Source organism: Malaclemys terrapin, chromosome 2 (genome assembly GCF_027887155.1).
Source record: "Malaclemys terrapin pileata isolate rMalTer1 chromosome 2, rMalTer1.hap1, whole genome shotgun sequence".
NCBI lineage: Eukaryota > Metazoa > Chordata > Testudines > Emydidae > Malaclemys > Malaclemys terrapin.
Window position 1 is genome coordinate 40440720 of NC_071506.1, and position 27517 is coordinate 40468236.

The window sequence follows — 27517 nt, forward strand, 5'->3', positions numbered from 1 at the left end:
TTTGGTCTCCCCATCCATTCAGTCTCTCCTGAGAATGCCAGCAAGAACAACAAATTGTGATGGCTCACGTGAGGCAGATGCATATTTACTTGGACGTGGGTTCCATACAATTCTGAACACACTAATTTGTATTAACATCTTCCAAAGCAGTCTCTATGCATCAGGGTAAAGTAAAATAGAAAAACGTATTTTAACATATGGATTAGAACAGATCTTCTGCAGATAATCTTAATATATTAGGTATGTCATAGGACTTTTTAAAAACCTGTCTAAATACATAATTACCTGATATAAAACTGTGACCAAGGGACCTCTTGGTGCCCATTAGCAGAAGGAACAGGGCTGCATAGGGTTACATGGATCCCTTTGGTCTACAGAATAGTTTATCAACGGGTGTCATGTAAGGTGTCTATTGAAAGCCTGCATCACTGATCATCCTAATCATTGAGAAATGTATGTAGGGACAATATGTTATGTTATCTCTCTCTCTCTCTCTCACTCTCTCTATATATATAAGTTAGGGTCTGAATTGGGACTGGTCACCAGAACGTGATAAACAAGTTTTGTTCAGGCAGGACATGCTTATCCACCTGTCCGGCTGTATGTAAATTGGATATTGTATAATTCACAATGAACGCCTATTTACAGCCTGAGCAAAACACTACTCAAGTGCACAAAATGCTAATCAAGATATTACAGGGGGAGATTCTCTACAGGAACAAACAAGCAGCAGGGGTTACCTTGTTTACAACTGAAGACAATGGATCATCATGAACTAAATCTGGGACTGCAGCAAGGGCAGGCTCTGGGAGCAGGCTGCCGGAGCAGGCTGCCAGCTGTCTTATGAATGGAGGATCACAGCCAGTCTGACTGTTTAACCCTGGCAGAGAAACTTTGGGCAAGCTATCCTTAATGAGACAGGAGAATGACTTGTTAGTTAAGTTCAGGCTCTAGAAAGCATATTATGATTTTATTTGTGTCTATTAAATCTGTTTGCTTCTTCTTGAATCTCTGTTCTTTGTTAAATAAATTCAGTATAAACAAATCTAAGTGCTGTGAGTTGAGTGGAGCCATGATGCGGAGGTGAAACTGATATGCTAGTGTGAATATTCCTTTGGGAGTAGCAGATGTGTGAATGTTGTGACTGTGTAGTGGCACAGGGGCTGGACATTCAGGGGGACGCTCAGAGTGCTTGGGGTTTGGAGTGTACCTATTGCTTACCTGCAGAGGGACTGTGAAGCCTGCATGAGCTGAGAAGGGAATGCTTGTTTGGCCTGTGGCTGATGGAGTTGGGGAGATTCATAGACTCTATGACCTCTTGAGGTCCCTTCCAGTCCTAGAGTCCAATCCCCTGCCCTCATGGCAGGACCAAATACTGTCTAGACCATCCCTGACAGACATTTATCTAACCTACTCTTAAATATCTCCAGAGATGGAGATTCCACAACCTCCCTAGGCAATTTATTCCAGTGTTTAACCACCCTGACAGCTAGGAACTTTTTCCTAATGTCTCCCTTGCTGCAATTTAAGCCCATTACTTCTTGCTCTATCCTTAGAGGCTAAGATGAACAAGTTTTCTCCCACCTCCTTATGACACCCTTTTAGATACCTGAAGACTGCTATCATGTCCCCTCTCAGTCTTCTCTTTTCCAAACTAAACAAACCCAATTCTTTCAGCCTTCCTTCATAGGTCATGTTCTCTAGACCTTTAATCATTCTTGTTGCTCTTCTCTGGACCCTCTCCAATTTCTCCACATCTTTCTCGAAATGCGGTGCCCAGAACTTGACACAATACTCCAGTTGAGGCCTAACCAGCGCAGAGTAGAGTGGAAGAGTGACTTCTCGTGTCTTGCTCACAACACACCTGTTAATGCATCCCAGAATCATGTTTGCTTTTTTTGCAACAGCATCACACTGTTGACTCATGTTTAGCTTGTGGTTCACTATAACCCCTAGATCCCTTTCTGCCATACTCCTTCCTAGACAGTCTCTTCCCATTCTGGATGTATGAAACTATTGTTCCTTCCTAAGTGAAGTACTTTGCATTTGTCTTTATTAAACGTCATCCTGTTTACCTCAGACCATTTCTCCAATTTGTCCAGATCATTTTGAATTTTGACCCTATCCTCTAAAGCAGTTGTAATCCCTCCCAGTTTGGTATCATCTGCAAACTTAATAAGCGTACTTTCTATGCCAATATCTAAGTCGTTAATGAAGATATTGAACAGAGCCGGTCCCAAAACAGACCCCTGCGGAACCCCACTCGTTATGCCTTTCCAGCAGGATTGGGAACCATTAATAATTACCCTCTGAGTACGGTTATCCAGCCAGTTATACACCCACCTTATTGTAGCCCCATCTAAGTTGTATTTGCCTAGTTTATCGATAAGAATATCATGCGAGACCGTATCAAATGCCTTACTAAAGTCTAGGTATACCACATCCACCGCTTCTCCCTTATCCACAAGACTCGTCATCCTATCAAAGAAAGCTATCAGATTGGCTTGACATGATTTGTTCTTTACAAATCCATGCTGGCTATTCCCTATCACCTTACCACCTTCCAAGTGTTTGCAGAGGATTTCCTTAATTATTTGCTCCATTATCTTCCCTGGCACAGAAGTTAAACTAACTGGTCTGTAGTTTTCTGGGTTGTTTTTATTTCCCTTTTCCCCCTGGCAGACACAGACAAGACTTCTCACGCTTAGGGCAGGTTTTAAGGAGGTGCCTCACAACCCTGGTTACCCCCAGGAAGGATCACAGAAGCCATTTGCCTATTGCAAAATAGTGTACATTAGCAAAGATTACTTTTAACTTTATTGCATGAATGAACAATACGGCAGTAATGGCTGTTCATAAGTTTTTGTACACAAAAAGGACTGCAGATGGAACAAAAGTACTACTTAGTTGTCATGTCTCATTTCTAATATCAAGGCACGTGCAGAGATATTTCTTTGCACACTGTCAATATTTAAGGATTTGGAAGGGTTCTATATATACTGCCTGAACTCTGTATTTTGATTATAGCCAAGAGATCATTGTGTCCCTAACAGCAGCCCAGTGCAAGAGGGCAAGGGGCTCATTGGTATCTGGCAGTAAGCTTCAAATGGCATGACCAGTTCGGCATACCCCAGTTCATAAAGGTCATAAACTGTATCTGATATGTGTCATGTAACGTGTCACTGGAAAACTAGTAATGCTGATCAGTAATATTCTTGCCTGGTGTATGTACTGTAAATGCCCAAGGAACCATAAAAATGTGAAGGGAGTGGGTAAACAGGTTTCTCCAAGATAAAGACAAGCTGATGCCTCCAGCCAGGTGTCATCAGAGTCATTTGGTAATCACATGGCAAGGATTCATTTGCATTGCAGCGGGAGGAACAGAAACATTTGCATTTTTGCAAACACCAATGGTGGAAGAAACCAGCATGGAACTTCCTTCACCACCAGATTCCACGTCTCCTTCCCCACAGCTTGAATTAACCTTACTTTGTGTGTGTGTGGGGGGGGGGCAGGGGGAAACCTTCAGAAGAATCCATTTCACAAGGTCACTGGACTATAAAAGAGAGGGGCAAAGAACCCCAAGTTACCTTTCAAAGGAACAGAGCTCTCTGGAGTTTATGGAAGATCCTGGCCAGAGGGGTGGTAATGTGTCTTGCTGGATGGTAGTGTGGTAAGAATCTGACCTTGAACTAAGACTACAGATTTGTTAAATCTTAATCTCTAGGAAGTGTTTTTCACTTTTATTTGCTTGTAACCATTTCTAACTCTATGCTTCGTACTTGAATTCATTTATAATCCTCTCTTCTTTTGGTAATAAACTTTTTACTTTTAATCTAAACCCACTCAGTGCTGTTTGAATTGAAGTGATTATTAACTCCAGTTAAAGTGATAAACTGTGCATTTTGTCCCTTTAGTGGAGCAAACAAACCTCTGATTGGTCCAGGAAAGGATTGCACACCGCAGAGCCCGTGGTTTTGGGAAAATTCAGGACTGTGGGGTGTTGGGGTCATCGTGCAAGGTGTAACCAAAAATCTGGTGGATACAAATGTGAGACTGGGGTGTAACAAGCAGGCTGCTGGAGTCAGAGTTGCAGACCCAGAGGTACGTATCTCACAGACATGCAGTGCATGCTTGTAAGATAGCTGGGAGTGTCCAGAGAAGGGAGCTACAGCAGCATTGCTATTCAAGGCACCCAGGGTTACAGGACAGGCAATGACACAACCCCTCACTGGTTTGGACTGTACCCAGAATCTGACAACCATGAAGCTTACAAATTTAAAGTTCAGTACTAAATGAAAAATATTTAAAAATTAATATAAATCAAATTACTTATCTGACATTTAAGTAGCAAAGGATGTAAATTCTGCTAAAATAATAATAAATGGTAAAAGAAGGGTATGTGTATTTCACTTGTTGCATATTTCCACTAGGAATTAAATCACATTTTAATAGGTCCAACAACAGAATTGGCTCTCTCCCTCCCAGATATGTCTGCTATGCTGAGTGTCTTTTGGATAAACTTCTTTTATTGGTGTATACATTTTATATGAATTAAGCTCCAATGTTTTCTAGTTTAGGTAGCTTTCTGCTTAGCTTTTATATTGCACCACAAAACTTAGGTAATTTTTCTTTGATTTTTTCCATGTTTGTTTTTTACTCTGAATATTTTCACCCAGGCTTTCAAATCCACAAATAGTTGTCTTACCGCAAAGTTTAGTCTGGAATGCAGAGGTTAGCGTTTCAATCTGACTGAAATTAGCCACCAAAAAGACATGCTCTTCATGAGGTTCACTTCCAATGGACTTCAAGGTGTTCATATCCACTCTCCCCACACCAATGGCAAAAATCAGGATGCCTGAGTTCCGGGCTTTAGCTGCAACCTCTGCCACGGGATCCTGTGGTCTCCCATCTGTCACTATCATGATAATTCTGGGCACATTCTGGCTCAGTGGCCGTGCCCCTTCCGATTCTGAAAATGCAATGTTCAGTGCATACTGAATAGCCAGCCCAGTCATGGTGCCAGTGGCCAGGTGCATCATTCTTTTCACTGCTCGTTCCACATCATGTTTCCTCCTGAACGTCTTCAATGAAAACTCATGTTTGACTGTGCTGCCATACTGAATGAGGCCTACTCTGGTGATGTCAGGACTGATGTCTAGGAACTGCAAGATGGTTAAAATGAATTCCTTCACTTTTTCAAAGTCGTAAGGACGTACACTGCGCGAGCTGTCGATGATGAAAACGAGATCAAGACGTTTGCGGTTGCAAGCATTCTCTGGAAGAGGGAAAAAGAACAAAGATAATTTGACTAGAATTCTAAAATACAAAGCAGATCAGCCTGGCCCAAAGACTCAACTGTGCTGGCAAAACAATGAGCTACTATGTATCTCAAGGGAAAGCAAAGTCCAGCCACGGACCAAGTACTATTTTTCTACAATTCAGCACCCAATGCAGAGGGGTGATCTCCAGAGAGTACAATTTCCATGGCACGTGTGTGCTTGCACACATGCACGCACACACCTTCTAGTAACATTCTGGTCATTTCTGTCCCTCACTGCACTTTCCTTTCCCTCTCGTGTACCTCCTATCCTGCTCCTCTGGCTTTTTCAATGCCTGTTATTGAAATCCCTCTTCCCTTCTCTCCTCCTCCTCCTTCCCCTACATTTTCTCTCTGTCCTTCCCATCATGCTTTTTCAGTCTCTCTGTTGTTCCAACAATCTCTCTTTTCTCCTTCCTCCTCCACATTCCCGAATCCAAATTTCTCATTCTTTTAGCTATCTCACTAACATTTTAATCTTTCTCTATTCCCATTACCTTTCAGCACTTTTCACCACTGTAAGGAGGGAAAGAGGAGGAAGAGGGAGTTGGCATAGGTATTTATCATATAGTCTTTAACTGCATGGTCACATACTATTTTTTCCACTGGACCCCTGTTTCATTCAGTGCACAGGATGGGCAATGCTGACCGAATGAGCAGCTATTCAATATTTTGTTTTGTCCTCATTGTTCAAACTGTGGCCCTATGACTTATTTACTGCACACTATTCAAACTCTGCTCTGAAGACAGAATTATTACTTTCCTCATGGGCTTTTCTATGGAACTCATCACTAAAGTATCTGATTGCTTTACATACATTAATTAATTAATTTTTATCTGTGATGAATGGAGGTATTATTATCCCTATTTACAGAAGGGGAACTGAGACACAGAGCATTTAAAGGTTAAAACTGTCTGCTAGTTTTGTATCCTATTTGAGATGCAATGGGCCTGATTTTTCAGAGAAGTTGGCATTACATAGTGCTGTACACATTCAAAGCACAGCTCTCAGTGACTTCAACAGCAGCTGGGAATACTCAGCACTTCTGCCAATAATACCTCAGGGTAACTTGCCTTCTATCCACACATGCTGGAATTCAACAATATTCACTTTGGGACCATCTTTTTCTCTTCCTGCAGTCCCTTGTCTCGTTCACTACACACCTTTCAGCTTCTGCAACAAATGGGGCAGGATTGTATAGACAATAGCCTACTTCACTATCCAGAGCACCATCTATCTTGTGCTCCAAATAAGGCAGGAGTCCTATGAAAAATATAGTATGTGATCAGGTCAGTCAAGATTGTATAATACATACGCACAAGTAGGGTAGCCACTCGCAGGTTCCTGGGATACTGGAGGTTCCAGGACTTCCAAGAATGGCGTGACCCTCCCCCACACTGGTGTCACCTTCCACAAACAGTGCATGTGAGGTTATACCATACAAAAGTGCCCCCACTGGTGTGACCTCACATGTACAGTGCATGTGAGGTCATGCCACATGGAGGGTGCCATCTTTAAGTGCATCCTGCTCTGTCCCACTAGTGTGACCTCAAACACATGGTGCGTGAGGTCATGCTGCATGGTGGGCACCATGTTTAGATGCATGTCCTCCCACCAGTGTTACCTCGCACACATGGTATGTTCAAGGTCATGCCAGAGGGAGTAGAGCAGCAGGCTCTTAAAAATGGTGTCCCCCATGCAATACCAGAGAAAACCACATCCAGTTTTGTTCCAGTGCCTGGCGCAGGACAAACCACCCAAAAGAGGACTGTCTGGCTCAAAGCCAGACAAGTGATCTCCCTATACACAAGGGAACTGATTTAAAGTTAAATCGGTGCAACTTCTGTGTGTAGACAAGCCCTTAAGTTCTCTTGTGAACAGCTGAAAAATATTAACTACATGTTTCTGCCAATGAGAAGGAAAGAAAAGGATCCTGTTTCCATTCACTAAATCAGAGGCCTTTTCACAGGCAACCAAAAACATTTGTAGGCGTAGAATAGAAATGCTTTTTGCTGACCATAAAGTAACTGCATGAATTTATTCCTGTTGAATCTACAGTGCAGCTTTATTCATAAGCAGACGAATAAGCAAGAGCCACATAGTCTTGCAAAATCAAAGGATGTTGAACATAAGCCAAAATGAGCAGAAATGGAATTCCAGTTCTAACGGGATACAGGCTTGCTGGCATATTAACCAATTGTCCATCTCATTATCTTACTGCTCTAATTATTACTAGTTTTAGTTAAAGCAAAATAAAACAAACACCACACAGGTGTGATGTGGGGTAATTTACAGGACTGCGTGCAAAAGGGAAGAAAACCAGCCACTGAAGAAGGGCTAAAGCTGCTTCTCTGGAAAGCTGGTGTTAAAACTAGCTTGTCATCAGTAGGGACAGGCCAAAACTGGAACCTCCCACCTGAATCCCTTTGTGTTTCACAGGGAATTTTCAATTTAAATCTAAGGATTTGGACTCACCTCAATGGCTCTGGTTCCCTAATTCCCCATGTGGGGATTCAGCTGGAGAGCTCTGTGTAGAGAATCTTGCATAGTATCTGCACAGTACTGGAATGTGCTATAGAGCACTGAATGGATTGATAGTAAGGGATAGATTCCACTAGTGATACAATACATCAGTATTATTTTCATCAGTAAAATTCTTATCTATGGTAACCTCAGCTACTTGAAAATAAGACAATAGTTTCTTTGTGGATTTAAATCTTTGTCTTCAAATATTTTTTTTTAAAATCAACAATTAGATTGTTTAAAGGTGCTATTTTGATGGGTTGGTGACTATTGTGACAGCTTTGGCATTATTAATGCTGATGTAACTCTCAGTTCAGTGAAAAATAAAACTTTAATCCTTGTATAACATACAACTGTTTAACTGAGGAAAATAATGGTATCTTGGGGTGAGTAGACCAACAGTGTGAAAACAATTCTCTTCCGTTTACATTTAAACTTTTGCTAGACTTCTGACCTTTTGTTTGGCACTTCCTCATTTCCTTGATTTTGCAAATTTTAACTTCTCACTTGCCCTATGTACTTTCTCCTTAATTTTGGGAGCTCATCCACTTATTCGCAGAGCAGATAAGCATTTCACAACTTTGGCAAACAACTCCAGACCTGATAGTAATCACTTTCAGTAGTTCATATGAGAAGTGGCACATTCCTAGGCTCTAGAAATGGGAAAGACCTGTTCTGTCATCTAGTTCAACTCCTGGCCAAAGCAGATTCAGTATTGTCAACCCCAGGAGTCCAAAAATCATGAGTCACATCCCTTCAAAATGATGAGATTGGCCCAAAAAACATGACAAAGAAGAAAAGTTCGTATCAGTTTTTGGTTCCTTTTGATTTTTACACTCCCTCTGCCCACCTCCAGGGGGAATGTGACAATTACAGTGTTGTAACTCTCCCAAATGTATAGAATAAGGTGATTTTGGCTCTCATTGAAAGGATCCAACTGAGATCAAATTACATACATTTGTATAAAATGCTGCTATACAGTTGGCCATTATGTGGTCACCAAGAGCTTCGGGGGCCCAATAATATCACCAGCAACAGACAAAGTCTATTTAAGAACCAGTTATACAAACAGCTTTCAGGGATGGTTTACGTATACTTGGTCCTGGACTAGATGACTTATTGAGGTCCCTTCCAGCCCTACATTTCCATGATTCTAGCTTCTCCCCAACCCCCCAAATCTAATTAAGTAATTCTATGTCCCCTCCATCTCTCCATCTGCCCATTCCCCAGCCCTGCAATTAATTATACACACCCAGCCCCCACATCAACTTTGACCTCCTAGCCTCACATTGATTCTGCTCCCCACCCCAGCCCTTTGCCCCATAAGACATCTCTGCATATCTGGCAGCTGTGGGGGTTCTTCAACCCCTCCCCAGCTTCAGGAAGCAGCTGCAGCAGGGTCTTCTTTCCCCCCTCTACCCAAGCGCAGGGAGGGAGGTCAGTTCCAAGTGTTTTTCACTCCCGCTCCCCCTTCACAGGCCTCCTGTTGCAGGGATAGAGAGTGGAGAGGAAGGAGGGATGAGACAGAGCAGACCGACCAATGTTTCACAGAAGCGGAGGGGGAAAGTGCCACCCTGTGCTGCTGGGCTTTCTTCTCCTGCCTCCTGTCTTCTGAAAATGTTATTGGCTGCTCCATCTCCCCTTCACTACCCCAAAACTCATCTCTGCTCCTGAGAGAAGTGGGAAGCCTTGACTGGCTACTCTTCCACAGGAGACAGGAAAATGGGGAAGGCAGCCAATCAGAGGACAGTTTCTCCTGGACAGGACTGAAAATCCATGAGCACTGGAGCTTCTGGGGAGACTGGCTCCAGTCAGGGCTAAAACCATGTTATTAAAGTGCAAGAGCTGGCTACAGTGAGATTTAATGTATATTTACTAGTTTGCCAAGCAGTGGGACTTCCACTACTGCCCCTAGGAGATTTAGGCTAACAGATCTCATTATCAGGAAGAATTCTCTGATATTTAGTCTACATTTTTCTCACATATTATTCCTAATTATACCTATTATACTAAATAACGCTCCTCCCCCTTCATGCTATTTACAGCCAAGATTTTGAAAAGTGACTAGTAGTTTCGGGACCCAACCAGAGACTCATTAAAAGGGCCTTGTTTTCCTAAGATGTGTTTGCAATACTTTCTGAAAATCAGGCCCCTCTACAGTGTCTCCAGTTAGGCTCCCAAAAACAGTTACCAAAAATCACTAGTCACTTGTGAAAACTTGGATCTACACCTTTATGTCCCTCCTTAGGTGTTTCTTAATCAAGTTATTTATATTTAGCCTTCACCAAAGGCTCTTAAGCAAAGTAAGCAGTCATGGGATAAGAGGGAAGGTCCTCTCATGAATCAGTAACTTGTTAAAACACAGAAAACAAAAAGTAAGAATAAATGACCAGTTTTTACAATGGAAAGAGGCAAATAGCAGGGTTCCTCAAGGATCTATACTAGGACCAGGGCTGTTCAACATATTCATAAATTATCTGGAAAAAAGGTAAACAGTGAGGTGACAATGTTTGCCGACGATACAAAATTACTCAAGATAGTGAAGTCCAAAGCTGACAGCAAAGAGTGACAAAAAGGGCCATCCCTAGACATTTTGGTGCGCTACGCAGCCCCCGCCCCTCCACGGGGTGTGTAAGTGTATGGCCCCAGGCCTTTGCGGGGTGGAGAGGGGGCTGGACCCAGGCCTCCACGGGGGAGGCGGGGGGCTGGAGCAGGCTTGGGGAGCAGGGGGGAACCGCCCTCCAGCACGAGCCGGCGGAGCAGAGCAGGTTGGGACTGGGTCGTTCCACTTCCTGCCGCCCAGTGAGCGCAGGGCAGGCCCGGCTCGGCCCGACCCCGCATTCATGGGGCTGCGGGAAGTGGAATGACCCGGCCCCAGTCCACTCCGCTCTGCTGCCCTGGCTCCCGGACTTTGGGGGAGGAGCGGAATCACCCCCCACCACTCACTGGCGGCGTGGCTGGGAGCTGGCAGAGTGGAGTGGGCTGGGGCTGGATCGCTCCACTTGCCACCGCCCGGTGAGTGTGGGGAGCGCCCAACCCCTGCTGCAGTCCCCTGGGACGTTGCTCAGAGGAAGGAACGGAAGAGGTGGGGTAGGGCTAGGGAGGAGCAGGGGCGGGGCAGCTTTCCTGGGCGTCTCAGCTGGCTGGGGGATCGGGCTGGCCGCTGGAGCAGCACGCAGCTGCGTAGGGCACCCGGAAATCTGGGGCCATTTGGTGCCCCAAATTTCCTGGTGCCCTATACAGCTGCGTACTTTGCCTATGGGTAAGAACAGCCCTGGTGACAAATGGATCTCACAAAACTGGGTGACTGGGCAACAAAATGACAGATGAAATTCAGTGTTGAAAAATGCAAAGTAATGCACATTGGAAAACATATTTCTACTATCCCAAAATGGTGTCTAAATTAGCTGTTACCACTAAAGAAAGAGATCTTCGAGTCATTTTGGATAGGGCTCTGAAAACATCCACTCATTGTGCAGCAGCAATCAAAAAAGCTAACAGAATGTTAGGAACCATTAGGAAAGGGATAAGTAAGAAGACAGAAGATATCATAATGCCACTATAAAAATCCATGGTATGCCACACCTTGAATACTGTGTGCAGTTCTGATCATCCCATCCTTGAAAAGATATATTAGAATTGGAAAAAGTACAGAGTAGGGCAACCAAAATGATTAGGGGTATGGAACAGCTTCCATCAAAGGAGAGATTAAAAAGACTGGGACTGTTCTGTTTGGAAAAGAGATGGGATATAATAGAGGTCTATACATTCATGAACGGTGTGGAGAAAGTGAATAAGGAAGTGGTATTTACCCCTTCACATAACACAAGAATCAGGGCTCACATGATGAAATTAATAGGCAGCAGATTTAAAACAAAAGGAAGTACTTCTTCACACAACACACAGTCAACATGTGGAATTCATTGCCAGGGGATGTTGTGAAGGCCAAAACTGTAACTGGGTTAAAAAAATAATTAGTTAAGTTAATGGAGGACAAAGCCATATCTCTTTCTCTAGTTTTCCACATCTCCACACCACCTTCTTCTTCTTTTTATAAAATGTAGAAATTTAGGGCTGGAAGAGACCTCAAGAGGTTATCTAGTCCAGTGGTTCCCAACCTTTTCTCTGCCATGGCACACCTCGAGTTCCAGGGGCTCTTCCCCTTGCCCTCAGCTGGCAGTTGCAGGAGAGGGAAGAGGCGGGGCAGAGGAGCCGACCGATTGCTCACACAGGAGGGGAAGGGAGAAGAGTGGGAGATTAAGGTCTGATTGATTGCTCCGCTCTTGGAGGAGGCAGGGCCATGGGGCAGATGGCCAATCAGAATGCAGCTCCCCCCCCCCTTGTTCTCACATGTTCTTTAAAAAAAAATTCCACAGCACACCTGTTTGGGCGTGATGGCACACTAGTTGGGAAACACTGATCTAAATCCATTCCCCATGCTGAGGCAGGATTAAATTCTTCTTGTTTCTTCTCTCTCTCAATCTTTTCCTCTTCCTCTTATTCTTGCCATCTCCCTTGTAGAACAATGGAAACCTTACCAAGCTTGTCTCAAAATGGGTTCATTAATTCATTGTGGGCCAAAAGTAGTTCTTAGGCACTGACATTTACAAAGGTTTGAGTTCTGGTTTTCTTCTGCTATGAAAACAGACAAAGTTTGGGTTTGACAAGCTCTCACATATTCACGCATATTTGCACAAGATTTCTTAGTTTGTCAGGAGTAGGTCTGGCCTCCTGGCCATAATAGCAGAGAACTTATGGCTTTTACTTAATAAACAATATTCAAACTTGAAATTCACTAGCAAGGAGAGCCTCACTTTATTCACAGAGATTTAAGATAAAAAATGCTTTCCAAAAGCTTAGATAGGAAGTGGATACAAATAAATAAATAATTCCAGGGAACTGCAAAAGCTTTGCAAAGGCACATCAAACTTGAACCTACACTGCGAGCTCTTCAAGGCAATTACTGTCTCCTCTTTTCTGTTTGGAAAGTACTTATCACATTTTGTGGTTATCATCAAAAATAAATACATATGAATAATTCTGAGTGCTTTTTTTGCACAGCCTTTCTTCAGCCTTCATTTTCTTTTCTCTCCTTCCTCCCTTCGCAATCTTCTCCTCCATTCCTTATTGTAAAGCAGGGCCGCCCGGGGGGTGGGCAGGTGGGGCAATTTGCCCCAGGCCCCGCAGGGGCCCTTCGAGCCCTGGCCGAGAATACCTTTCCTGGCTAGAGGCGCCTTTTTAATTTTTACTTACACAGCGGCGGTCCGGGTCTTCAGCGGCAGGTCCTTCAGTGCTGCCGCAGACACAGAGTGACTGCAGGACCCGCTGCCACCGCCACCGACTCGGAGCGCCGCCCGGTGAGTACGTCCGCTCCCCCGCTTTGCCCCAGGCCCCCTGAATCCTCTGGGCGGCCCTGTTGTAAAGTCCTTCAGTAGGGTGACTTGGAGAAAATCTTTCTCTAATGTTTTACAACCTCCAGTCACTTCTTCATTCCCTCTGTGCCAAAACCTTCCATCATGTTCCAGCAGTGATCCTGCCCACAGTCTCTTCCATGTCCTTCCATACACAAACACTCCATTACCAATCACTGCAGGAGATCATTACATTGTCCCCTTCTTTACCTCTTCCTTCCTACTTTTTCCGTATTCACCGACACCCAAGCACCATGGTTATGATTAATAGCATTAGTTAGTACCTCCCCTCCCAGAGCACCAAAGAAAGAAATGAGTTCAAATAGTTCTTTAATTCCCTACTCGGGTATGGAGTATTGATATGAAGCACACACCTTGCCATCTACATGGATAACAGGGACACAGATTCTGATGCCCTAGAATTCCTCAGTTGTCCTCACTTGTTTCAGCTGTTCTCAGCTAGGTCTGAATGTCACTTGTGCTCTCAACTCAGAACAGATGATACATGTAAGGGACTAAGAATCAATTTCCTGAGCAACCACAGGGAAATGCTATTGTGCAGGAGCACAACTAGTGCTACATTTAATCCAGTTTCTATGCACAGTTTGGCGGCATTTTCCCCTCCTTGCTTCCTCCTCCTCCTGCCCATGTAACAAACCATAACAAAAACATGAACGTAAAATAATGTGTAGGTATAGAGGGGATTATTAATTTCTTTCTTCTCACAGGCCTGAAACTTCTATGTGGCCTACTTCTCAGCCTTCCTATGGCATCATACTGGGGACATGGAAATAATTATAGCTGAGAAAGGCCAGGTTTAAAAAATAAATGGCTTTTGGAGGACTTGGTGGAAAATTCAACAAAAAGCAATATAACTTTAATGAGTTTGTACTGTTCTCTCAGGATACAATATTAAAATATTTTAAAAGGTATCTAACAATCTTCTTTTAAAATATGAATTTCTGACTCTGTATACCAATGGAAGTTTCCTATACATTGTAAGCTGTCAGTCATCTTAACATTAATCATTAAAGGGATTACTTGTATCCAGAGGGAACGCATTCTCACATTTCAGGAGTTGTCTTTTCTGGTTGCCATAAATTCCTTTGGAAGCAATACCATCAGCTTTCAAAGCAATTTTCTCCTCTCTTTGCTCACAAGACCACTTTTCTGCTTAACCACCCTTCCTTGTAAAGTGAAGGAGTTTCTCAGTGTCCCCTGAAAAATGCTACTTACAGTATTTTCACAATCATTTTGCACATCTGCAGTTTTTTCATTGGTAAATTGAAGAGCTCACACTGGAGCCAGGAATGCTACATTTTTGGATGTTTCACGTTCTTTTTTGGCCTGACCTTCCCCTACAGGGAAAATATACATAGCAGGTTTAGTATTCTGTATGAACGAACACACACACACACACACACACACACACACACAAAGTGGAGTTTTTAATTTTAGAGTTCAAAGTGGTATCCGTGTTAGTCTGTATCAGCAAAAATAACAAGGAGTCCTTGTGGCACCTTAGAGACTAACAAATTTATTTGGGCATAAGCTTTCGTCAAAGCAAACTGTGTTCCAAACAGATATAGTACATAACAGTAGTTTGGTGATTGTGTTTTTTCAAACAAGCAGTTTCAAGTAGAGTAGGAGCCGGCAATCTTTGGCACGCGGCCCATCAAGGTAATCTGCTGGCAGGTCGCAAGACAGTTTCTTTACATTGACCATCCGCAGGCCCGGCCCCTGGCAGCTCCCAGTGGCTGTGGTTCACCATTCCTGGCCAATGGGAGCTGCGGGGGCCGTGCTTGCGGACGGTCAACGTAAACAAAATGTCTCCTGGCCCGCCTGCGGATTATTCTGATGGGCCGCGTGCCGAAGGTTGCTGACCCTGAAGTAGAGAATGCACAATTTAGAAAGAATAAAAACTTTTTGCAGTTTGGTACATGGTTTATAGTATTGTCTCTAGAAACAGTTGTTCCTTTAGTGAATTACAATCTCTATTTAAATAAAGATAGCTAGAGAAATACAGTGTATCAGAGAAACATTATGGATAGAATTAGGACAGCTTTCAGAAAAAAACTGGACAAAAACATAACTTGTTTTTATTGTACCACTAACAGAACACTTCCCTCCCAGTGTCATAATGGTTACTGTATTAAGTAACTATCTGCTGGAAAGAGGCCAGTTCTATTTGATGCATGACTTAAAAATAACCAGTAAAATCTAAAACACAACAATTTGTAAACTATGTTAGTATTAAAAATGTGAATAGAGATTGTCCAAAGTAGGGCTATCAAGTGATAAAAAAATTAATCAAAATTAATCACGTGATTAAAAAAATTCATTGCGATTAATTGCACTGTTAAACAATAGTGGAATACCATTTATTTAAATATTTTTGGATGTTTTCTACATTTTCAAATATATTGATTTCATTTACAACACAGAATACAAAGTGTAGAGTGCTCACTTTATATTTATTTTTGATTACAAGAATTTGCAATGTAAAAAAACAAAAGAAATGGTATTTTTAAATTCAACTAATACAAGTACTGTAGTGCAATCTCTATCATGAAAGTTGAAATTACAAATGTAGAATTATGTACCAAAAAACCTGCATTCAAAAATAAAACAATGTAAAATTTTAGAACCTACAAGTCCACTCAGTCCTACTTCTTGTTCAGACAATCGCTCAGACAAACAAGTTTGTTTACTTTTGCAGGAGATAATGCTGCCCGCTTCTTGTTTACATCACCTGAAAGTGAGAACAGGCATTCGCATGGCACTGTTGTAGCCAGTGTTGCAAGATATTTATATGCCAGATGCACTAAAGGTTCATATGTCCCTTCATGTTTCAACCACCATTCCAGGGGACATGCGACCATGCTGATAACAGGATCTGCTCAATAACAATCCAAAGCAGTGTGGACCAATTCGTGTTCATTTTCATTATTTGAGTCAGATGCTACCCGCAGAAGGATGATTTTCTTTTTTGGTGGTTCGGGTTCTGTAGTTTCCGCATTGGAGTGTTGCTCTTTTAGACTCCATCTTTTGCCAATAACTTTCCATGCACTTGAGCTGAATGTATAGAAGGAGACTGTGACATCACTTCTTTGTCTTCAATCCTGTTCTTCACCTCTGGACTGTGATTTTCTAACAAAAGGAAGCTTTGAACAAAGGACTGATGACCCCCAGTCCCTTTGGGTGAACCAGAGGGCTTTTTTGCAAGCTAGCAGATTTACCATCACTGCTATGAACCTGAGCTACAGACTCTGAAATCACTTGTAATGTATATGATTCCTTTAACCATTTAATAACTTTTTTTCCTTTTCTTTTTTATTAATAAATCTTTAGTTATAGTTTTGCTAAAGGAATTCGCTACAGTGTGGTATTTGGTAGAATCTAAACTATATATATTGATCTGGGGAGTGGTTATACCTTTGTGATTAGAGGAACCTTATGTATGATTAATCTGGTTTTTAGTAACCTTGCATCTTAAAGACTAGATGTCTGGGTGGCGATAGGGGCTGGATTGCCTAAGGAGACTGTGTTTTGGCTTCTTGTTAACCAGTGTGGATACAGGAGCTCACTTTTGTTACTGACTTGGTGAACTCTAATGTTAGAATAACCACCAGTTTTGGGGTGTGACTGCCCTGTTTTTTATCAGTCTGTTCTGAATTTTGCATTCTCAGCCATGACCCACACCAGGTCCTGTCATAAATGGTAGTAATGTTTACCTTTCTAGGTCATTGTAAATCATTTTAATTATGGAGCAAGACAGAATGCTGCAGACATTGAAACTCCTGCTCCTACAGGGATAGCCAGCAACAAAAGACAGAGTACCTAAAGAGAGAACACCATTCTTTCAGACAAGAGGAGAGTTGTATGTACAGAATGGCATTATATTCTGGGGAGGAAGAGCAGTTATTTCATCAACTTTTAGGAATGAGATTATGCACAAAGTTAATTTGTCACACCTGAGAATTGAAGGTGGCTTAAAGTGAGCCAGAGAAATTATGATACTGAGCAGGAATGAATGAGCAATTACAGACATTCAAGGAAAAGTGTGATATATACACATCCTGGGAAGCCTGTCAACCGAAAGAGATCCTGTGGCAACATGAAGTTCCAAAACAACCATTGGCAAAGGTGGGAGTGGATTTGTTTACTCTGGAGACAAAGGATACATGATCATTGTAGACTCTTTTTCTAATTTTTGGGAGATAGACTATTTACCAGACACAGGGTCCAGAACAGTCACGTGGAAGATAAAAACACACTTTGCACAGTATGGGGATACTGGATATTGTGTGTTCTGATAGTGGACCACAGTTTGCTTCAGGAGAATTCCAGAATTTCAGTAAGGACTGAGATTTTGATCACACATCTTCACCGGGGTATGGTCAAAGCAATGGCAAGGTGAAATCAGCAGTAAAAACTGCTAAGAAACTACTGAAAAAAGTGAAGAGTACAGAGGCGCAACCATACTTAGCACTACTAGATTACAGGAATACTCCCTCTCCAGGGCCATATTCTAGTCCAGCCTAAAGATTGATGAGCCAGAGAATGAAGATACTCTTGTTGACAAAGTGAAGGTTGTTTGGGACTGGGTAACAAGGTGCTTCACTTGGTGAACTACAGAGAAACCAACAAAAAAGACAAATGTTTTATTACAACAGATGTGGAAGAGAAATGCCAGATCTGGAGCCAGATGACAAAGTGCATATACAACCGTTAACAAAACAGGAAAAATTATGGCACAAAGCTGAAGTGGTGCAGCCAGGAATCCAAAGATCATATCAAGTGTTGGTCCGCACTGCTTTGGATTGTTATTGAGCAGAACCTGTTATCAGCATGGACGCATGTCCCCTGGAATGGTGGTTGAAACATGAAGGGACATATGAACCTTTAGTGCATCTGGCACATAAATATCTTGCAACGCTGGCTACAACAGTGCCATGCGAATGCCTGTTCTCACTTTCAGGTGATGTAAACAAGAAGCGGGCAGCATTATCTCCTGCAAAAGTAAACAAACTTGTTTGTCTGAGCGATTGTCTGAACAAGAAGTAGGACTGAGTGGACTTGTAGGCTCTAAAATTTTACATTGTTTTATTTTTGAATGCAGGTTTTTTTGGTACATAATTCTACGTTTGTAATTTCAACTTTCATGATAGAGATTGTACTACAGTACTTGTATTAGGTGAATTTAAAAATTCTGGTAACCATGAAATATCACCCATTACTTAAAAGTGCACTTAATAATTGGGTGTAGGTGAAGCACTTGACCTAACAAAAGGAGCGGATCTCAATAATATCTAAAATAAAAATAATAGTGCTTTCAAACCCCATATGAATAAGGAAGTTTTTAGATGTTGGGGCAAATGTCGCTATGATAAGTGGTAGGATTTCTTTAGGGATGGACAATCCTAAAAACAAACAGATGTAGCGGATGTATTTAAAAGAGAGAGAGAGAGACAATGTGCAACCTAGGTTTATATGCAACCTGAGAAAACACTTTCAGAGAAGAAAGGAACCAACAAGACTATCTCTATTAGGAAATTTCATACATAGGTTTGAAGTAGCAATCAAGGTAGTATCTAGAATGTATAACCTCATGATTATGTTTTTAAAGGACAATCTGGATAAAGCTATTAAGTCAAGGAGAGCAGCTTGTAAATATGAAATAAAAGTAAAAGAATGGAATGGGATAATGCAGATGATAAATATTGGCTTTACTACTAACCAAATAGTGCAAGTGCAGTACTTTTTAGTTTACAGAACATATGTTCATCTACCTCTATATAATAAAACATATAATATTGCCTCAGATATCTGTACGAAATGCAAAACAGCCAGACCCTCTTTCATATACATGATATGGGACTTCTGGATGGTACAAAAATTTTGGAAAACCATCCTGAGAGATATAAAAAAAATTAGAGATAGAACTCGAACAGGATTTAAAGACATTTCTATTAGGGCCTGTTAAAAAGTTTCCTATTGGGAATAAGCAAACTACTCCTATTCTTGCTCTTTATAGCAAAAGCAGCAATCTTAAATATGTGGACCCAAGCAACAATTCCTAGCGTAGGTCACTGGAAAATAATATTAATAGACTATATTGTAATGGAAGGCTTAACAAATTTTGTGAAAACAGTGCCAAATTCACAAAAAATGGATAAAAGTAACAGTGTACTTCACACAGGAAAAATTACAATAAAAATATTGAAATATTTTAGATGCTTTGATATAGACACAGTAATCATATACTTACAGGATAGTCAAAAAGAATATACGGAGAGGATAATCCCTCCTCCCCCTCAGTTTTCCTTTCTCTCTATTTCCTTGAGGCTCCCTCCATCCTCAGAAAACATTCAGCTTCCCCCCCAAAAGACAAAAATTAATATGAATGATCACACCCACCCACACACCCAACATGTTAAGGTTGTATTTAAATAATTTTGGGGAAAAAGGGGGTGGAAATGGTAACAAGATAACAAGAGATGATCAACATATAATAGGTTGCTTCATGCTGTTAATTCTGTATTAAGATATGAATGTAATTGTAATGTTTTATTGTCAATGGCTGAAAATATCAATACATAAAATCTCAACCCTCCTGTGACGGGGTGTACTTGCCCTGCACTAGAGCGGAAGGGGTTAAGGCAGCATTCTTAGCAGCGGAAGCCACGCCCCCCTCGACCCTGCTGGGCATGCTCCAGCTGCTGCTGCAATATTAAAGAGAGCAGCCTAGCTCAGCCTGGGCTGACTGCAGAGGAGGAAGGATGCACCTTGCCGGCTCCAGCCGAGGAGCAGCCAGGATCCTGGACAGCAGGAGACACCAAGGCCCAGGCAGGCGCCTAGGTATCTGCGGATGCCCAGGGAGATTGCAGTCGTTTCCCCAATAGCCCAGAGACACCGAAGACACTCCAACTTCAACTGCAGGAGTCACAGTAGGAAATAGCCCAGGGAGGGACTAGCCAGTGTCCCTGCAGCAGTTGGCATGGTGCAGGCGGATTCTCAGCCGACTTAGTGGTGAACCAATTCGCCACTACCAGGGCTCTGGGCTGGGACTCAGTGGAGCAGGGAGGGCCTGGGTCCCCCTACCCCAACTGCCCCCTTTGGGGGGCGGCCCATCAAACCCCCTCCTACTGACGCTGGCCATTGGGCCATGCTGCCCTGCAGCCTAGGGGAGTCCTACTGAAACCGACCCTTAGGCCATGCAGCCGTGAGGCTGAGGGCAGCCATATCGACTTTAACTGCAGGGCTACCATGCCCTTGCCCCACTCCTAGGGTGACGGGGTGTTCTTGTCCCACACCACTTCCCCTCAAAAAGAAAAGAAAAGAAGGCCATGCTAAGCAGTTTTCTGGACCAAATGCAAAATGAGGGAGATAAGGAACCATGTTTTCTTGTGTCTCTCTTCCTCAGAGCCACATGAAAATCTTTTTAGTTTTTATAATTTTTCATTTTATTTTGGGGAATTTTCTTATTTCTTTAAAATGTTGTTTCATTTCTTTTTATTACATTTACATTAATAAAATACCTCAAATGACTGTATATAAATAAAAACAGTATATAAACCTTATTTATCTATACTACATCATTTTACTAAGCATTATTCATTATTCTACACCTTGACACTCACCAACCCCACTACAGTTACCCATCCCACAATACCCCAGACAGCTCATTGAAATGTACCCAATACTGCAGCCCTCAAATAACCCCCTCTTCTGCATCCCACTCAGACAGACAAAGCCTATGGGACAAATCTTCCCAACCCTTATTGCTTCTTTCTGCAGCCATCCCAGTCCCCACATCTATATCCCTAGGGTGCCCCATCACCACTTATATATTCTCCCTCCTCTTCTGAACCCAACCCCCCACTAATCCTGCTCCCTTCGGGGTGGGAGACCCAGGGGGGAATTGGGTCCTGTCAGGGGGAGCCAAGCCAAACCTGAGCAGCACTGTGATCCCGTGTGCCAGGTTGCAATGCGGGAGCAGGGAGTCAGGCCCAGCCCCGGAGGACAGGAGCAGCAGGAGCCTCCACCGAGGGGCGAGTTTTTAATTTTATTTTGGGATATTTCACATATGCAAAATACATGGGGCTCTACTCATCCTGCTACAATACTTGTATGTTATAATTACCCGTTCCCTGAGCCATCCTATCTTCCTTCCCTCAGCCTGCAAGGTCTTACATGACTCTCTCTCTATATTTATATATATAAAAAGAGAGAGAGAGAGAGAGCTCATAGCTTAAACATTAAGAGAGAAGTTCATATACATAACCAATAACACTTTTTATAGCAACAGCCACTTTTCTGAAGTTAGGTCAGTGTAAATATTTCATTTATTATATATACACAAACACACGCATGCATACACACACATCTATTCTTAATCAGCTCAGTAAAAATAACTTACTATTTGTTATAATTATTGTGTTGTAAGAAACTTTAAAGAAAAAGTGCTACAAAGGAAGTGAATTGGAACTGAAGTAGTTTGATAGCTAGGAATACAGGATAACTTTAGGGGGCGGGGGAGGAAGCTTGAAATTAAACCAATTTATAGTAATCCAGCATGCTTGGCATAATTTCCCCAGAGTGAATTCCAATAACATTATTGCTACTTAGCCTTTGCAAACAAAATGTATTTCAAATCTTTAAAAGGAAAATTAGTATTATTATTAATAAATAATAATAATAATAATAATAATAATTTTTAAAGATAAGTGGGGCAAAGTAAGCAGCCACAAAACAAAACAAAAATACTCTGAAATGTAGGAGAAATATTGGGGTGAACCAAAAAACAAGTTAAACACCAGAGGTCATTCCTTCTAAAGCCCGCTTTAAACTCACTTCTTCTATTAGACCTAACAAAGTATCATGGATCATCAGAAGAAAGTTCTTGCCTTATACAATTACAAGTCTTTTCTTATGATGGCTATGTGATAGCATTTTATACTTACTGTTTTTCATTAAGTCTAGATTTTTATCAACCTGTCAAAATGGCAGGGATAAGGCACAACAGAGATTAAAACCCAAACAAACATGTTTCACTGACCCAGACTCCTAAGCACGATTTTCTATGAAGTCATAAAGATAAAATAGCAACTTTAAATAACAGCTGATGTTTCCTATGCAGTCAGCCTAAGAGAGCTTAATCCTTCAATAAATAAGCTATCGTCTTCATCAAGATAGTGCATCAATAGAACATACAAGGATTCTAATAGTCCAAGAAGATTCTCATTTCATTATGTGGGATTTTTTAGATTTTTTTTTAAATATTTGTGTTTGTATATTTTAATTCCTGTAAATGCAGCTAATACTGTAAGGATAAGTTCTTTACACAAATCAAATTATTTAAGTAAATACATTTCTTCCTCCTTTCAAATGTCAGAGCAATTTTGTGGGCTATGCTTCTTCAGGAAACTCTGGTTCACTATGCCATTTGGCATGGGCAAGATACAAATTATAGCAGCTCCTGTTCAGGGAACTTTTACAAGGCATTCATTAATGGAGGAAATGCAAGGCATTTTCTGGTCTAGTCCATGAATATACATGAAACCTGGAATCAGACCCTTTGGTTCCTACATCACATTACAATTAATTGAGTCCCCCACCTAGAATTCAATAACTCTGTGACCCATACAACATATAGTCATTTATTTCAGGGTTTAACTAACTGCTGTTTCTCTAAATTCACTTAATAGTTTCTAGATTTCAAAGAAGCCCTGTTTTTCTATCCCATACAAGTAAGATTCAGACAGTACTAAAGTTTCATCTAGTATAAAATATGGGTATTTCTTTGGTGTTCATAAATTAGACACATTTTGGAAAGCACAAATCAGTGCTAACAAGAAACAATCCCAACAAGTAATGTGTCTATAGTCCACAATCCCAGGTGGCTCACTGGAAAATATCTCCACTCTGACAAAACTCAGGTGCTCCTTTCTCTTCTGCCACTCCAGCCCATAACCAAACTCAAACACCCACTTCTTCCTCATGCTTCTGAACACCTCTAAGTGTCCAATCACACCCCCTTGATTCATTAAGGTCATGCTATATGGTGGACCCAGGAATGATAAATGGGGATGTGTGTGTTGGGGGTAATGAGGGATTTAGGTTGGAGCTAAAGACTGCCTAGTTGAAAGAGAGGCTGGCAGCATAAAAAACTGAAGTAGCTAATAGATCTGAGCAATTCCATTAGCTAAATTTGGTGAAATTCAGTTAGGTTATCATGAATTAAAGGAATAAATCTGTGTTTAATTCTGGAGTTTCAGAAGTGACCTATATCCACAATATTACCATCATGCATGGGAGGGAGGGGTTGGAGTTTGTAAATATGTAGTTGTTAGAACCCAAAGGGGAAAAATGGGCAAAATTTCAGAATGAACAGTTTAAAATGTTTCTTTTGCAAAAGGGAACAATGAAAAGTCTCATAGAAAAATTAGTTGTCCTCTGAAGAATTATTGTACCAAATCTGGAGTCTAAATTCACTAATAAAATATAAAATACAAGGATTTTAGTCCTATTTTAAGAGAGAATCAAAATGCAACCTTAATTGTAAAGTCAATTCCCGTGGCTCTCTACTATGGCATATTTGTAATTCATCCACTCAATTATATTAGATTGTGAGTAGTGGAACATGACCCTGACTAATTCACGACTTCCAAAAAGCTGACCAGACCACTATCTTATGAAGTGGGATCCATGATCAACCAAAATGTACTGGGCAGCTCTATATATTCCAGCCACTAGCTAAATGTTAGTCTCCTCCACAGCTTTTCAGCACAGCAGGGGAAATCTCTACCCATTTGAAGAAAATCAACATGATGAAAATGAAGGGATTATCTTTGAGTGTCTAAATAGGAGACCAATAAGGTCCATTTTCATCAGCTGTTGATTAAATTTGATACAAATTCCCTCATTCCAGCAAACACATGCACAGCTGGAACTTGCTAAAAAGTGCAGTGGTCAGACAGCTGTGACAGGACCTCATATAAACAGCCTCTCTCTAAACAGGGTCTCTCTCCAATGCAATAGTCCCGTATCACACATTTATTTGGAGAAAACACACACCAGTTAGAAATAAATTACATCGGTCTAGCAGATTGATAGCAAACTCCTTCTCCCAACAACAAACCGGTAAGTCAAAATCTCTCTCATTCCCCCCCGCAGATGGCAGACTTCCTTTTACTATAATTATCCCAGCCAGCATCTGGCCAATAAGCCATGCATTTACAGTTTGTGAGTAAAGTACCTTCTGGGTTAGCACCATTTCTTTGGCTTGAAAATGCTGGTGGAAGATGTCTCTCCCTGGCAGAGGCACTGAAAAGTAGAGTTTGTCCAAACAGCAGTAGGAAGCATGTAATCATTTTCGTCATTTTCGTGAAGAAAAAGCAAGATGGACAATCAGGGATGCAAAACTGTGACAAAGAAAAGAAATGAAATGAACTCTTTGATTAACCAAACCATGTGTACTTATGCTGTGCTTATGGCAGCCACCCTGCCCTCACTTCCCCGCTTCTACCACACCCAGACACACTGGTTTAGAACAACTCTCATATCCATCAAAAGACGGGTCGACATAATTAAGTAATTCACGTTAGCAGACTACAGTTTGGCCTTTATGAGACTGGTATAAATAGATGACCTTCATAGTTGACATTGTTAACAGATCTACTCCTAGGTCATTCACAAGAAGCAAATTGATGGAAGTCTAGAAAAGGGACTTTCACTCTGTGATCCTACCACTTACTATAAGTAGGTTTGAAATAGCTAAAAACAAAGCACCACCCTGTTCAAAACCCTGAACTTTCAGTCGGTGGAGTGTATTTTCTAAAAATAAATTGTCACCTTATATCATCTAGTGCTAGTAAACTCTCAAAAAATATGCTTGTGAAGAGTTGCCATGGATTTGGCGGAAGGAAGACACACACCCACACACATATGAATTTCAAGAAAAAAGCTCAATTGGCTGCACCTTTCACACTTCACTTCTCAACTCCTTTTCCCGTTTACACAGGGCCGGAGGTTCCTGAGATTTTTTTGCCACTACTTCTGGTCCATGGCACAGATTTGAAGATCACAGAGTTCCAGTCCGTTTCTCTTCAAACTTACTGTTGACAGTGTCTTTCCATAGTATCCTCAGTCTTCCATGTCCTTTCTTGCTGTCCTCTTCCTGATCATTCTTTTCCCATTCTTATCACAAGTCCAGCCCACTTCAAACATGCACTCTCCAGCCTATCTCAGAGTCACAAGTTTCTCTTCCCTGTGCACTCGTTCTCCTCAGTATATTATTTTCTACTACCTGTATCATCTTCTTTTCTTCCATCTCCATAAGACCCACAATTTCCAAACCATAGAGCAGGCATGGGCAAACACACACAGCATACATTTTTCATTTCAGTTTGTTACCTACTTGCCAGTCCCACAGAACTCCTGCCATCTTTTTCACTGCTGCCCATGCACATTGATTCTTCTTTTCAATTCTCCAGATCTCTCTAACGGCACTAAATGTGCTTCCCAAGTACACAAATTCTGTCTTCTGATTCAACTTCTCTCCTGAAACTTCAAATCAGCAGCTCTTCTTCCACCTCCCCTACTTTCATAATTTCAGTATTCTTTGTGATTACCTTCAAACCATGGCCTTAAAACACGGATGTCTGCTCTGATAGCAAAAAGTAATTAGTAAATAAGGTGTCAGCCAAAAGGACCAAGTCATCACCATACATTAGTTTTTCCTGAGTCTCCAAAGGTTTGGTTTTCCTGCTCATTAACTCCATAACTAGGATGAAGAGAAGCGGATTCAGTACACTGCCTTGTCTCAATCACACTGTCACCTCAAAACTTTCTGATATTCCATATATTGTCATCACCTTAGCCCTGGATCCTTGATACAGTTCCTCTATCTCCGCCACTTCTTGAAGTCCTTTTACTGTCCCTCTTAATGCCCCAAACACCAACTCCTGCGGAATCAAGCCATATGCTTTCTCAAGATCAACAAATGCTACATAGCAATTATGCACTCCATTTACACTACTTTCAGACTTCTGTCTCATTGCAAATATTGAGTCTATAGTACTCCTTCCCTTCCTAAAGCCATGTTGCTCCTCATCTATATTGTCCTTCACCTCAACCTTGCTTCCAAAACTCTCTCAAGGACTTTGAGAGGCTGACATAACAGGGTGATGTCCCAATAGGTGGTTGAATCATTTGCATCACCCTTGCCCTTCCGAAGAGGTACAATCAATCCTGTTCTCCAGTCATATGGTAGTCTAGCCTGAATCCAGCAAGCAAATAATAATCCATTAAGCCACTTTATTCTAGTATCTTCAACTGTCTTGATCATATCATCAGTTCTCATCTTCACCAGCTGGTTTACCATTTTTTGTTGTATTCAGTGCTGCTTCTACCTCCTCTACAGAGATCAATACCTTTTGAGGCTTCCCCATAACTGTCGATGGTGCTTGCTTGAGTAACTTTCTCTTCTCATTTAACAGCTTCCATATCTCTGTCACCTCTGTAGGGTTAATCACCACACAGTTCCCATCCTACACACATAAAGATTTATTCATATCTTGTGTTTCATGATTCCTTTTTTTTTTTTGCCAACCTAAAAACCAGTTTCCTGCCATCTTCCACCAACTTTCTATATAATTCCTCTTCAGTCTCCATTCTTGCCTCAGCAACTGCTTTTTAACCCCTTTTTGCCAGTATGTATGCATTTTTTTTTATTGTTTCATTATCACAACCTGCTTCCTAAAACTCTTGGAATAATTCTTGGTTGCACCTTTATGAACATAAAATCCATCTGTAATGCCCAAGAGAAGCAAAAGTAGGTCTTGTAAGCTAAATTTGAGGCCATTTTACCCTTTCCTAATTGGTTGACAAGGGATTTCAAATATCAAGGTTCAATCATAGTGCTACAGGCACCCCAGAGGTTATCTAGATAAATTTTGAAAGTCTACCAGTACAAAACAGCAAATCGTTCATGCTGAGATTGTACCACTATTAAGCCTTCATCAGTCCTGACTGGTTATCTTTTTTTTCCCTGAAGGGACTGAGTTCTCCTACCTCCCAAGTGCCAATGAGAAATCATGTACCTCTATCCACCCACAATCCAAATTTCAACCTAATAATTTTGCAAGGCTACCTGAAACAAGATACCACTATGCCCTGTCATGCTTGGCACTGAAAGGGAGTGGGGGTGGGAGGAAATTCTGAACACTCTAGTCTGGCTTCTGGAAACTTATGCAACTG

The 27517-nt window shown here is 41.6% G+C and overlaps 1 protein-coding gene across 5 annotated transcripts in view; it reads right to left on the bottom strand.

Annotated features, from left to right (window-relative positions):
• Positions 1–27517, bottom strand: part of MATN2 (matrilin 2) — a 114240-nt gene that overhangs the window by 76764 nt on the left and 9959 nt on the right. For 3 of the 5 annotated variants that reach the window (XM_054017268.1, XM_054017270.1, XM_054017269.1), the window contains exon 2: positions 4709–5278. In XM_054017268.1, the coding sequence (XP_053873243.1) occupies positions 4709–5278 (570 nt within the window). Of the gene's footprint in view, positions 1–4708; positions 5279–24515; positions 24682–27517 lie in introns of all 5 variants that reach the window. The other 2 variants (XM_054017271.1, XM_054017272.1) reach the window with 1 other exon arrangement.